This window comes from Lissotriton vulgaris, chromosome 7 (genome assembly GCF_964263255.1).
Source record: "Lissotriton vulgaris chromosome 7, aLisVul1.2, whole genome shotgun sequence".
NCBI classification, from domain to species: Eukaryota; Metazoa; Chordata; class Amphibia; order Caudata; family Salamandridae; genus Lissotriton; species Lissotriton vulgaris.
The window spans coordinates 1,154,489,752-1,154,504,951 of record NC_141695.1 but is presented as its reverse complement, the minus strand read 5'-3'; the positions used below and the strand labels follow the sequence as shown (position 1 = coordinate 1,154,504,951).

Sequence of the window (15,200 nt, the reverse complement as noted above, 5' to 3'; positions counted from 1 at the left end):
CAAGGGTGCCTGTGCCGGCGCATGGCTGAAGCTTGTGCGCCAGCGCAGGGGAAGGACAGAGATGTGACATATTCTTGTATATATGTCACATCTCTGTGCTTTCCAAACTAACAGAGCACGGCACAGCAAAATGACTTGCTGCACCGTGCTGCGTTACTTGTTGTAAATCTGCCCTAACAAGCTTTAAAATTTTTACAACTCCAGCACATCCACAGGACCAAATTCTCACTAGTGCCGAGATGCAATGGAACTTGTATATAATGTTTTTATAAGATAAATTATTCTTATAATAGAAATTGGCAAAAGTGAAAAACATTGTGGGGCAGATTTACAAGCCCCTTGCGCCACTTTTGCGTCACTTTTAACATGGGAAAAGTGATGCAAAAGTGGTGCAAGCGGCTTGTAAAATCCGCCCCTTGGTGTACAGAAAAAAAACCTTTTAAGATGTATGAATGTCTTTTCTGTTCTTGGTTAATTTTATTTGTTGTTGAACTGTGAAATTCTTAACTTCTAGGAGTTTTATTCACAGCTACCGCTTGATAAACCTGTTTAAATGTAAGGAATAGCAGAGTGGGGGCCCAGGGGGTACTGGAACCAGAAAAAAACCAAAGCCTCTGTAACCAGTTTACAAAGGCATGTAAATATGCAAATGGTCTGTAATGACCTGTCAAAAACTCGTGCCTGAGATAAGAATCCAGACACTGCCCTGGTCACAGAAGCTTGAGCTGCAGTGCAGCAGCCCGGGCTGAGACACAGACGAGGAGGAGGGGGGCTGAAGGCCTTGTAGTTTTATGGGCCTGGGCAGAAGTTTGACTGGGAATGCGCGACCCCCTTTGTAACACTGCACTTCCCCTCTGGGGTCGCGCCCCACAGTTGGAAGACCCCTGCCCTACGATGTTGACCGCATCGCTGCAGCGGCTTTTCCCGCTGTGTGCGGCGGTTTTGTAAATACTGCGTTACATGACGAGCTCATGAGCGCACAGCAGGTAAGCCTCATGACGAGCTGAGCTCGTCATCAGCGCGTAAGGGGTTAAGCAATGGCACACCACTGGTAGAGTTGGATTGGTGCGTGCAATAGGCCGATATCTTAGCTGCAGATGGGGCCGCTTTTTTGGCCTACGTGGTGGCCGATTTGGGCTGTATCTGTACTGTTCAGGTGCCGCCAGCGGCCCAGTAGGGCCTGATCGGCCTTTCCTCCCTTTTACCAACCGGGGCGGAGGTGTCATTCCCAGTCTCTAGCTGGGCTGGCCCTTTAATGTATGCAGATTGAGCAGGGGTAGAGGACCTGAGCAGGACTGATCTCACTTCTATTCAGGTGCAGTTCACCATTATGAACTAATCCGTGCACTCAGTCCTGGCCACATTTACGTTTTGTTTTTATCTCAGAGAAGTTAATAAAACAATGCCTCTCATACACAACGCCCCTTCTTTTTATAATACTTAAACACTAAAAGAAGTGTTTTTTGAAAAGGCACAGTTCACAAATGTGGGCCACTTTTGATGGTGCCCAGGCTTATTTTTGGTCCCAATCCAACTCTGACCACTGGATATCAGATCGATTGATGACACTCTCTGCCCTAGCCACCTAGCCCAAAACAGATAGTTTTCCGCAACAATCTGCTACTTTAAAGACCAATCACTCTCTAAGCCAATGAGTTTGATGTTTGTATGTTGAATGCAGCATTTATATTGGATACAAACAACTGAAGTAACTCAGCATTAAAGAGATAATGTACAACTGACCCTAAGTATGTTGCACTGTTGTGTATTCTGCATAGCATTACCCCCTCTTCTTTTTTTCCAGTTTTTATATGGTGCATATAGCACAAACTCACCCAAATAGCATCAGAGTTTTTACGTGAGCACAAGATTACATTACACAAAGCAAGATTATTATTTTTTATAGGCACAGGGAGATTAAGTCATTTATCCTGAGTCACAGGATGTTGAGCTGCCTCCAGTGCTCAAATCTGGTTATCTAGATCCAAAGTCGGCAGCTCTTGACGATGAGCCACATCTCACATTGAGATCCGGCAGCTACCCATCATACGCTTGCCTTGCAGTCAGGGCCAGCCTTTCCTCATACAGCACCCTGGGTGAAAGGAAATGTGGTGTCCGTCCTACCCACCCTCCCCGACTCCATCCCCATTCTCACCCTCCAATTGGGGATTCTTGTGGGGGGCTGTAGGAAAAGTCACAGGGCACATAAAGAACAAAGACTTCAAATGAGAAAAGTTTCCGTCAACATTTATCTACACGACGGCGTGAACAAGGCATGTAAGGGCAGCCAACTAATACCTCTACCCGCCCGCACGCTGTAAATATACACCATAGAGGCGTAACACAGGCCCCGCAGCACCTGCGGTGCGGGGGGGGGGGGGGGGGCGGCAAGCTCCAGAGGGCCCCCTCAGCACAGTACTCTGGCAGGAGATCTCCTGATCGAGCCTGGAGGGGCCCCTCCACATGTCTTGCAGGGGGGCCCCCTCAAGTTTTATTATGCCAGTGATACACCAGCATCCTGCCCAGTTCGCCAGCTCCTTTTGAATATACACTGCCCCCACACGAGCTGCCCACAGCCCGTTTACACACATGGAAAGACATTTTCCGAAATAGGCATGAGCGTTACACACTGCCTGTCACGCTTGTGTCTATGACTTTAAAAAACGGCATCATGTGAAAAAGGAACACAAGCGTAACATGGGTAACAATTCACGCTTGTGTATGTATCAGGGGCTCTTTTGTGCTCACAGGTCATGTCCCGGCTCAGTGGTGTAATCATAGCCCTCACAGGGTCCGTGGGGCACGATCCCCGAGTTCCATGGGAAGCCTCCGTCACTGTGCACGGGTGGCGGGCCCCTGGCCTGAGAGCTTCTGACTGGGTCTGGAGTGTGGGGGGCCCTCTCCATGTACTTTGCAGGGGAGCCCCCTCAAGTTTTGTTATGCCACTGTCCTGGCTGAACACCTCAAAGTAGTAACCGGGCTGTGAACACACAATTGCACCTTGTCTCCTCATCTTGTTCACCAATTCAGTTGCTAAACTGGAGGTCAGAGTCCCTGGGAGGCGGTTGTGGGGGAAGGAAGATGGAGTGGAAAAGAGGTAATCAAAGGAGGCTAAGAAAATAAAAGAAAACATTGTTTACACACAGCTTGAGGACAATTAACTGAATGAACAGTCTGGAATAAACGATTTATTCAAGGTAGCTCAGGAGGTCAACTACATCTGCACCCTCCAACTGTAGGAACCCAGTGCCTGGGCCAGCTCGCCCCTGCCAAAATCCAGCACTGGTTGCAGTAGGTAAAAGTGACATTTGGGCTCTGAATAGAACACCAAAAACAATATAGACATATGCGGAGTCTTGGACAGTGGCGGCCGCTAGCAGGGAAAACTGGTGGGCAGCACAGTGAACGAAAAAAATAAAAACAAAACTTACCTGCAGCCTGCCACTTCGCCACCTCTCCAGCTCCAGACGTTGCACACATAGGCTCCCAGATTCCCCTGCGCCAATCCAGGTGCTTCTCTTCTGCTGGTATTATCCAGCATAAGAGAAGCTTTGGGATGGGCTGGAATGGGCTGGTTTCATGTTCCTGCAGGGACTAAGACCTCATGCTTCTGAGCCCTGATGGTATCTCCAAGTAACAGCCTGGAGATATCCTAGTTTGCATGTCGGTCTGGCCTTCCAAAGACAGCAGGTAAAACCAGCATATGCACTTGCAGTGCCCTGTGCCCACCACTCCTGCTGCTGATGGCCCCTTACTCAAAATTCGGCTGCAGCTGTAGAGTAAAATAAGATGATAATAAAGCAGTTTTATTAATTGTTTTATATTTTTATATTGCATGCGTCTGTTTGTTGTAGCAGTGTGGCGACACTCATCTATCATAAAGGAGGAGCCGCCCCTGGTCTCGGGTCACTCTTCGTGTACGCTGTCATCAAACCTTCAACTTCTGAGTGCCACAGTTGTTCAGATAGGAGAAAGCTGCAGCATTTGCCGGAAAACAGACCAGTTGGTAGCAGGAACGGGCTGAGCGAGAGCTCGTGTGATATGTGGAGGACTAGAGCGGGAGAACAGAGAGAGAGATGGAAAAAATTTGACTTTAAACAGAGGTAGCAAGCAGGGAGCAAGGGAGTTAGAGATATTGGTGACAGGGGATCATTGGGGACAGAGGTATGAAGGAGGTGTTTATGACGTGGAAGTCAAGTGAGAAGCTGCCATTTTGTAATGTAGTTGAAAATAAAACAATTAATGCTTTCCATCAGAAAACTGTGCATTATTATGCACTTCAGATCTGGAGTGTAGCATGGGTGTGAGCTGAAGAACGTCTCTCTTGTTCGGTCTGGTGTTAACGTTAGCCAGGACTTTTTGGATGTTACTAAAATTATATATATAATTTGGCTTTCCTGTTTTCAGTTTCTATTTTTGGTAAATTCTGGTGGGTTTTTTCAGTGTTTTAAAGTGATTTCCATGCCTTAAAAAACAATGGTTATACATTTTTGCACCATTAACAACAACAGAAACTGTTTTTCCGGTGTTCATAGAACGTTTTGCTTTTATTATTGCTTGCTTTTTACACTGATAACGGTAGTATATATATATATATATATATATATATATATATATATATATATATATATATATATATATATATATATATATATATATATATATATATATATATATATATATATAGTGTACCTACAGTGTATATGAGGTCCAAAACATTTTTTTGCAAATCAAACTTATTCTAGTACACCATACAATACTTCAGTCAGTCTTTGCTCATGTGTGCTCACTTTTTCCTTCCAATGTAAAAAAATTTCTGTGAAAAGGCCCTCTCAACGTTGGCACTTGAGACGGGCAACACCAAAACAGCCAGTACACAATTTGCTAACTCTGGCCACTGACTTAGCTCTCTAGGTCAGTACTGGTGCACTCAAAGATTGCGATTCTCTGGGCAGGTTCTGCTACATTTGCATTGAACTCAGCGCTTATGCCCTCAGAGTTATTGAAGCGGTCAAAACGAAGCAGTACTTTTAAAACTACAGAGAAAATACCCCTTTACTGAAGGGATCTAGAATTTGTACAGAGTACCACATTGAGGTTTCCTTGACTTCAAATGCTGTTGTTGGTGAAGAGACATTTCTATGCATCATTGCAAGCCATTTCTCATACATTGTAAAATAAAAGTTCCTGAATTGCTCCTCAACATTGCTTTGTTTAGCAAGTGCCAAGCACTCTAACATAGAACATGTTGCAGTGCCAAAGTCAGAAAAGGTGTCACCCAGCTTACTCTCAAGGAGTAATGATTTCCTGTAAAATCTAAGATGCAGTAGAGTGTACTTTTTTCACACCACTATCAATATGCGACCAAAGATCCCCACATTTCTTGCCTTTGCATCATCTCTCAGCAAAAATTCTGTAAGCTGTTGCCACATGGATAATATAGCATTCACACCCCCTTGGACTGAGAACCATCAGCTAACTGACACAGTTGGGATGGCTCTTTCTTTGATGCCACACAAAGCACAAAATGAGAAATATTTTCATTTTAGTTCCCGCGCATAACATAATAGTGCACCAGTATTGATTAAAAAGCCAATAGCATTCTTCATTAACTCTGAAGATTGTAAAGATCCTTTCAGCAGACCATCTAACAAGTGGCGAGGATCTCTTACAGGGAAGCACTTCAGCTCAGGTATCGATTTTGACAGGTCATCACACAACTTTTTCATATTCGTAGCTGAATCACTGCAAATACAAACAATTTCATTCCAATCTTTGTTGTACTTGGAAAGAACCTTTTTACAACAGCATTCCAAGTGACACCGCGTTCCATGTTCCATCTTGTCATGTTTTTACCACTATTCCATATTCTTGGTGATAGCCCTCTTTTCACATTTACTTGTCCCTACCTTGCATTGAATGTTTACAGCCTGAGGTGTTGGCAATACACCTACTATCAATACTGACTCACTAGAAACAGGGGGCTGATATAACAAGGGTTTTTACCCATTCTTTGTGGGTAAATGTGATGGCGAATATTGAGAAAGATTCTTATGAAATTAGCCATTTTACCTATCAGTAAAAGAATCGAACGCAGCCAAAATATCAAATATGATTTTGATATTTCCTGATCCTCTACAGTTTATAAAATGATTTAAACAAGACCTAAAACATGCTTCTAAACCTGCATCTTTAGAACAAAGACCACAAAACTTAAAAAAGCAAAAGGAAGAAGAAACAAGATTTTAGTGACATCCTTAAATAACAAAACTCAAGCAGAATAATTTTAGCCCAATCTTTCCTGCTGCTAGCTCGTATAACAAATTTACATTAAATTGGCCCCGTCAGGAAGAAAAAAATGACTCTTTCACTCTCCTTTTCCTTTCTTTGAATGGCATTTAGTTTGTGGTTATGCAGGTGTTTTTTCAGTGTTTATATGTTTTCACTGTTGAGGGCTATTTCCCTTTTGGTGGGGTTTTATCAGTTATTAAACGTTTAAACCTAAAACTGGACAGCCTATGTATAATATACTTATAGGGGCTTTTAGCCAGCCCTCTTCACCATTTGGTCTGTTATTGTCTATTTCACATTTACCGTCCACTCACTACGTCATACAGCATAGACCAATTATCCAGCCAACTTCAGTCGTTGGCTAACTTCACTGTGAGAGACTGCATTCTGGCATTTTGCCCTTTCACAAGGTGCACATCCACACCCAAAGTTGTTTCCTGAAGTGCCTGAGACAACTATGCCAGAAGCCAATATATAGATTTTGACAGAAAACTAAAAGTTTTGCTTTTAGGTAACTTTTTTGTTTTATATTAGTAAGGTTTTGTAAAAACCATGCACAAACAAAAATGTATTTATTTATTTATACAGGATTTGTAATGTACATGGCTGCCTCAGCGACGAGGCATCCCAGCGCAACCAGAGACCAGACAAGAGACAGGGAGACACAGCGAGCGACAAGCATTGACAAAGCCAACTGCCTGGTGTCCAATTCCAGAACTCTTGACTTTGGCAAAACTTGTGTTTCACTATGGCGGTTCCACATCAATGCAGATATGCATAAGATCCACACCACTCTTCTAGTGCCAGTTTATTGTTCGAGAAAAAACATTTTTTACCAGAATAAAAATGTAAACCACTATTTTAAAAAATCCAGATAAGCGAGCAGCATAAACACCTTGCAATTCGCATCTGCACTACTAACACTTGTGGATATTTTAAAAACATCAGGCCATGACGCCTAACAAATATAAAAGAAAAAAGCTGTACAAGAATTGCCTCCATTTTCGGAAAGGGGAAATTCTGTAGTTTTGAAAATAAGAAGATTGACATTTTGGAGCGTCTGTCTAGCTGCCATATCTTTGGAGCGCTGTTATTTGTTTTGCTGTGAAGATAATTTATGTGTATCTGCCAGCAGTATGATGCTCGTATCAGCATTGCTTATATTAAAGACAAACTCTCATAAACTTTCACCAAATAAAAATGAGAACTAAAATCAAAACAATTAAAATGACAGGCAGCGGTATAGTGAGGACAGCAGCAATGTCAGGAGGGAGGGGGTGCGAGCGAGGAGGCAACAGATGGCCATTCAAAAAAAAACAATTGGTGATGTCTGCTGGGAGGGAACCAAGCACGGAAAGACAGGACAGATGGACAGTATTCACCAACCACAGTAAGGAAATTTAGAAAGGCAGGCTATCTAACCATGCAGAAGAACTGGGCACTTTGAATGCCCAAATCCTGAATATTAAGGACAGAAGATTGTTTGGACATGTGTTTTAAATAAATACATTCAACAAAACCACTTTGACAATTAAAGTGGGTTTGGTGTTTTTTTTACACCTTGTCTTTGTTCATTTACTTCTAGAACATACACAATCTACATTTAACTCATGTCCTAGAGACGAATCATATATGTGACAGTTCAACAAAATATCAATAATAGCACATTGGCATTTGAAGGACACATAACCAATAAATTGACAAAACATGACCAAACACAATTGACCAATCCGTGATTTGAAAAAGAAACAATGGCAGTACAGACTATTTATACTTTACAAAACTGCAACCTGCTATACACAGCTAGTCAATACTACAACTACAACAGGCTAATTGCCTTGTTTGCACACTGTGTTATTCAGTGAATTGGTGATGGTTAGAGCTAGCTGTATTTCGTTGATACGTTTCGGAGCCCTATTTTTCTTTTAGGGTTCTCCTCAGGACCAGGACTTGGTCGACCTCTAAAATATGATAGAACACGGAAATAGCATCAGTAGAGCGTCCTGACTTGTAATTGCCCTACTTATCGTTGGCACATTGGTAGGTCTGCTCTTACCATACGTAGTAAGAAAGTGAGCACAAGAGGTGATTGGGAATTACTTTCGCGTAAGACCGCGGCATACAATCAAGTGTCTGAAAAAAATTAGAGAGAAGTTGGAAAATAAATAAGCTCTGAGTCAAGCAGCTATAGTTTGGGTGCACTCTAATAAAATGCCACAAATGACTTTCCAAAGACTGTACCACAGCGTTTAATGGAAAATGCTTGTGGTTGCAATGCATGCCTTGTTAAAGTTTGACTTACCTCGTGTCAGTAGCGGGACGCACTCGTAGGCAATGTCTGATATCTCAGTGAAAAATAGTTGCGCTGTTTAGGACAAATTGTAGAGTGTAAAATTTAAGATGCGCTCTAGTTTTTTAGTATTAGCCAGCATTGCAAAAAATTTTATCACGCAATGAAGTGGGTGAACATAACTCACTTGTGTTTGATTCAAGCGTAAGCGCTGGCTGCAATGAAGGACGCCTTTGTTACCCAGACCTTCGAAGCGGCTCTTACGTGAGACATAATTTAATAAAAGATCAATCGTGTGCCAGCGTTAATGTGTGATACTGTACCTTATTTACAACTAGACAGTTGCAGCAGAGTGCCAACAAAGTCATAACTCACTTGTAGTTGGTTTGTTCTCTCAAATCACAATAAAAGGGAGTTGCGCCATGTCACGCGGTGCGGAGCAACCTATTAAAACATCAAATTGAAGATATGCTCTTACGTCAATTCTAATGCTTGCCGTCAGCATGATAATGTTATTCGAATCCTGAATATAGCATGTCTTGGAGAGACAGCGGAAGTGCTGCCTAGACGAGACCTGAAATACATAAAAAAGTTGATTAGAATGAAAAAAGATCTCACCAATGATTAAACCTGTGCATGTTCATCTTCATATTAAACACAGAATTTCAGATTTTTTAAATAAAATGATAACATAGAGTTTCATTACCCCAGATTTGAAGAGAGATAACCCAGTATCTCTTATTGACTTCCCTGCAATAGTCTAAAGGTGTCAAGACACAGTAAAGCTCGCTCTGTTTCCAATCAATACCTAACTACAGGCAGAAGAAACCAACCCAGATAGGAGTGACAGTCGCAAGTGGCTTAAGCTGGCCCATTTGCGTTGACCTATCTGTGACTGTTTCACTCACACAGAAATCTGCTACATCTAGATTTATCACAGGGAGAATTCCTATTTTGTATACCTGATAATAACATCTGTCGAGCCTGTAGTTTTGATATTCTGCCCTTATCCCACTACTCCCATCACCATAATCATACAGTATAGAAGTTCCAAAGAACAGACACAATTCACAATGAAGCCTAAAGAGCGTATCTGACCTATCCCCCTTCTAAAATCTCACTACAAATGCCGGTATAGGTATTGGGCTGACTACTTATCAGACACCTTCCAAATCTGCCCGATTAGCACCTCACCACCCTGCATCTCAGTAAGGTGGAGACTCGTCGTACCCACATTATTGATCACACCATTGACTTGTTACTCAGCCCAGAATAGGCATTTTTGCAGGATTCAACTGAACACTGCCCCAAAAACCTCTCAGGTCACTTCAGATATCTCCAACAAAAAACAAATCTTCTCATGATTAAATCACAAATGCCAAAACAAGGCTTATGATAAGTCATTTTCAGTATTGCATCGGTGAAAAAGACATCTTGCTTCCTAAATACAACAATCCCCACTGCCTAGTCCAATGGTTTGCCTGTGTGCTTCAAAAAGAATCCACTGGTATGCAGAAAGACAAAAATGCAAACAGCAAACAGAATTAGTCCAATCCAAAGCAAAAAAACAAATCTGTGATGGCCACCTTTGAAAGGAACATACATGTGGCTAGGAGAAGCATAGAAGACCCAGATAAACAGCTTCTGCACAAGTAGATTTGCAGAGGAGCAAATCACACCAAAGCAGCTCCTCCATATCCTACAGAAAATCCAGGGCTGTGCAAACACCACTGATCAACCCCCACCACTGAATGCACGCACACTGTGCGAAATCCTTTCTCAGTTGTGTGCATCATGGAGATCTGTTGAGTTTTACACCTCAGTGGCTAAGTCTGATGATTTCCTTTCTATTAATTTCTCTTATGTACCTCTTTTCTTTCCTCGTTGTAGCCCATGATGGACAGGAACAAAGCGGACGAGCTTCCCAAGCTTCAGTGCGGCTTCATTGACTTTGTGTGTACGTTTGTGTACAAGGTAAATGATCCTTCCTGTACTGTTAGATGTTGATAGTATCACCACCATTAACATGATAGCACATTGCATGGTCACCAAAAATGCCAGCTCAGAACACTATATATATTGATGTTTGTTAAATTGTTACCTAAATGTTGTCCGAATGTAGACTATTATTATAAAATTAGAAGGATTTCTGACAAGCCAGTGTCTCAGAATGGCAGATAAGGCTGTGAAAGTGTCACATGACAGATGTGTGACTACCTTTTCCCTGGCTCTGCTATGCATATTGCTTAAGAACTAACTGGCATGTTGATTTTTCCTGATAAATCATTTAAATTATTTTGCTTTCAATCGAGTAACGACTGGCAATGTCATATGGGTGTGCAAGGCAATATTTTGCTAGATCATCACCCCCATGACTAAATCTCAAAAAAGCGATTCCAGTCACATGCAAACATCATGCGTGCCATGCTCCTGCGCTGTTGAAGGAATTGATCGCGTCTCATGCCTGCCACGTTCTCCCCGCAGGAGTTCTCCAGGTTCCACGAGGAGATCCAGCCCATGTATGACGGTATCCTCAACAACAGAAAGGAATGGAAGGCCCTGGCCGATGAGTACGAAGCCAAGATGAAAGCTCTGGAGGAGGCCAAGCCGAAGAAAGATGGAGTGATGATAGCTAAGCAAGGTTAGAAACCATGGGGTGAGGACTGTAACATGCATCTCTTCGCAGTGTCTCACGAAGACGTTGTCACCGTTTATTACCTGGGTTACTAAAGTCGGATAGGCCTCATTAAGTGCCACATATACCACAGTGGATGCCACGGGCACCGCAGAATGGGTGCTAAAGAGATCCTAATGGCCAAAAATCTGAAACATCGATATCTACTTCATTATATATTTAATAAGTGCTATCCATTTTTAATTTCTGTTACATGTGGAATCGGATTTAGTTTTGCGCAAACGTCAAAATAAATATTTAAGAACCTTTTACCAATCAGGCAATAAATGAGTTAACATTCATAATAACTGTGACAGCTGTCGTAGTTAAGTAGAAAGATTGGCAGAGAATAGTAATCGCTCATGAAGGAGCTATGACAGGCATCAATTTGGTTTTTATTCTCATTTTGTATTTCCTCTTTTAGCAGGGGGGCGGTGCTCATCCGCCACTAGGGAGGAGCTGCACCTGATACATTGAAAGGCAACAATGATCCTTGACAGCCCCTGTTGTTTCCATTTGTCCTGTGTGACACTGAAGTGGCCATCAATTCGCATTTTATGTTTTTTAGAAGATACCTGGTAGTGGCAAGCCAGGATTGGTCGCAATCCATTCATCTCTATTGCCCAGCAGCCAAGCTTGAATCGTTGTTGTTAATGTAATTCTGTGTGCCAAAGCATGCACATTTCCGATTGAAGCCATTGGGGAGAAGCCTTCTGAATATCGGTGAGAAAAAAAAGAGCTCTCTTGTTTGTGTCTCAAAGGTATGGCCTTGAGTCTGCTCCTTAGTCAGGTCTTTCGGGAGGTCTCCTTATGATTCCTCCTGTTTGTTTGATTGGCTGCTTTCTCCCACACTTCTTCATACATGCCAACGCTCCTGATGTAGACAGGATGCTCCCAATTCGTTTAAGCTAAAAAAAAATGCTTTCGTTTATCATTTTCCCTTTCTTAAAATCCTCCATTTCCGTTAAGTTAATTGAAATATTAAATTCCCATAATTCGTTTTTATAATTCACTCTGTTATCTCCTAAAAGGTGTGTGCTTTCCTTTCACCTGTTGGTGATGCTTTCAGCGCATGAAAAATATTCATGCGATTGTCATGTTCCCCTTGCATGCTCGGAAAACTGGTATTTACTCACATTTTCGGAGGCTGCTCCTGTTGAGGTGAGTGGGTGATCGAACACCTTTATCCTATCATCCACACCAGACCAACCAGAAACACTCATACACAGGTACTCTCCTGGAAGATAAAACCTGGAGTTAAAGAACTCGGTTAGCCTATCCAGAAATAAAAGAAACACAGCCACTGTATTCGATTTTTTATATTGGCAGCAACATAACCATCACCACCGATCGTTGTAGTTTATTTCAAATTTAAAATATCACAAGGAATGCGCGTGTTAACCAAAATAATTTCCGCTTCTTGAAAGCAACTGCATAAATTGCAGTACAAAATCACTTCAGTATGAAAGCATAAATAGAGGGAGAAGGAGATCAAGGGAAGGAGGGAGAGAGGGAGAAAGAAAGTAGAAAATACTGTAAAGTCTAAAGGGAAAGTGCCTCTATCTGTTATTTTGGTAAATAGTAAAGGAAGGACAAGGTATGAATTCATGTTAAGATGACACAATGCACACATACGAGAAGTCCGTTGCATGAGGGGTGGGGCACAATTTGAATTAAATATTATTTGTTGAAAACACAATAGCACACATTATTGAACATGTGAGTTCAATCGTTGGAAGGAAGAGTTAAGGAAACTAAGGGAAAGTGCCTGTGATCACTTCAATAATTATAGAAAGAGAGCATAGGTAGGCAGCAAGTGGCTAGGCCTGGGCAGAGTTCGCAGAGTTCCACGTAGTGACCAAAAAACTCTGCCACTCTTCTCGGAGTTCCTCAAGCAGAAGAGTGCGGTACGTTACGCCGTTCATGCTGATTTTTAGCACCCGGTGTTTGTCCCGTGCTGTAAAATCAGCACAAACTGCACCTTGTGCAGCACAAGAGGCCGCTGCTTCTTTCTGCTTCTCTAGTAGATGTTCTACTTGAGCAGTAGCTTGATCAACATGAACGGAAGGTTTCTCAACGCGAGAGGAAGCGGCCATCCACGACCGCACCCATTGAGGAATCTCTGAAGTAAGATTTTTCTCGCTTGTACTCAAGCGAGGAAAAACTCCACTCTGCTGACTTTTTCAGAACTCCGCACGCTACGCGGAGTGGGTAAATCTCTGCAAATTCCACAATTGGAGCGGAATTTTACGACCAGGCCTACAATTGGCGTGTCTGTGATATAAGTGCCAGTACAGGACATTTAGAAAATTCCGATGACTACCTTGGAGCCAAGAGATTGAGTAAGCATGTGTGATGAAAGGACACATGGACAAATGTCAAATTTGTGGTATAGAGGTAACACAAAAGATACAAGGATCTGTGGGAAAATTAATGACATAGTATGAGTAAATGATAAAGGGTTCAACTATATATCACATCACAACTTAATGTTGGCCTCAATAATACAATCATGAACTTGTAAGTTGCTTCAGGATCAAAGTGTAGCACAATCTTGAATGCAAACCCTTCAACAGATTTTAAGGTAAAGTGCAATTGACAATGCCTAATATTAGACTCGGAGTATGGCGGATGTACGTTGTTACAACGCATGTTGTAACAACGCATGCCTTTACCACGCAAGTCTTACAACGCAAGTCGTTACAACGACTTGCGTTGTAGGGCGTGGATTTAGGAATCTTATAATTTTATATTCCAACACCAGTCCCCGTAACAGTAGGGAAGGTGTTGGAATATAAAATAGCAAGATTCCTTATCCCACAGTGCCATCCAGTAACGACTTGCGTTGTAATAGCTGCGGGGTAAAGGGTAAAGGCACTGCGGTGTAAAAACCGCGTCGTAAACGATGTTCGCCGAATAGGATAGTACATGCAGGGGGTTACCTGACTTCTTGGAGACTGTTAGTTAATTCAAAAGAGGCTACACGCTGGGTAAATTCGACATGCCTGTTTAAGGGATGAGGTACTTCTTTGGCAACATTATAAAGAATTACATGCGTGACAGCAGCAGTTTGTCTAAAGTACTAATGGCAGAAATAGCCACCAAAAAAAAACAGTCTGTCTATAAATATATAATAAAAGCTTTATACCTAAACACATAAAAGGTAAAACAAATCTGTATTTCTACGGCACTAGATTCAGAGAAAAACACGTTTGTATACATTTATTTTATTTTGGATTTGTGTGAAGCAATGCAAATCATCATCTGGCAATCTTAGGGCATTTTTGGTTCGGGTAATTAATGTAAGGCTCAGTTATTTAACAAGCGAAGGCATAGTGTTTACTAATCTCACTCCTACATACATTTGATTACAGCTTTCTTAGGTTCATTTATATTTTTATGGCCCAGAGGCCATAGCTGATCTTCTGGCAGGCTATCATCTTGTTCGGTGTGAATAATCTCCGAGACTAGACTACCACATTGAAAAGGAACGTTTTTAAAGACTTTCTGAATCCAAGATGGTTATTTTCCAGTTTAGGTATAATTGTAGAGAGTTCTACAATGAGGAGCCTTTAATGTGGGAGGATCTGCCAACAAATGTCTTTTAATGTGTCACCAGAATGGTTATTAGAGTTTGATTGACCGACAAAGGGCTTCTGGTTGTACAGCACAGAACAAACTTTTTGTCAGCCACCAAATGCGTCCATGTTGTTTAGATGGCATGGTGGTCCTATACATGCTAAATTGGGGGGGGGGATGGACATCCCCTTCTTTTTGGTGAATACCCCACATCTGCCAAACTTTAAATAATTCCTGCGGGGCATATTTATCTTAGCTTTTGCATTGGCTTGCACCACGCAAGGCGACGCACAGCGGCACAAAACCTACAGCCTGTATGGCCCTGCATAGTTTGGTAAATCTAGTGTAACACAAGGCAGCGCAAGT

At 42.1% G+C, this 15,200-nt stretch overlaps 1 protein-coding gene across 1 annotated transcript in view; it reads left to right on the top strand.

The window, feature by feature from the left end:
* PDE6A (phosphodiesterase 6A) overlaps positions 1 to 15,200 on the top strand; it is a 300,863-nt gene that overhangs the window by 272,767 nt on the left and 12,896 nt on the right. The window contains exons 20-21 of the mRNA XM_086928871.1: positions 10,472 to 10,555; positions 11,066 to 11,222. Of these exons, the coding sequence (XP_086784997.1) occupies positions 10,472 to 10,555; positions 11,066 to 11,222 (241 nt within the window). The remainder of the gene's footprint in view (positions 1 to 10,471; positions 10,556 to 11,065; positions 11,223 to 15,200) is intronic.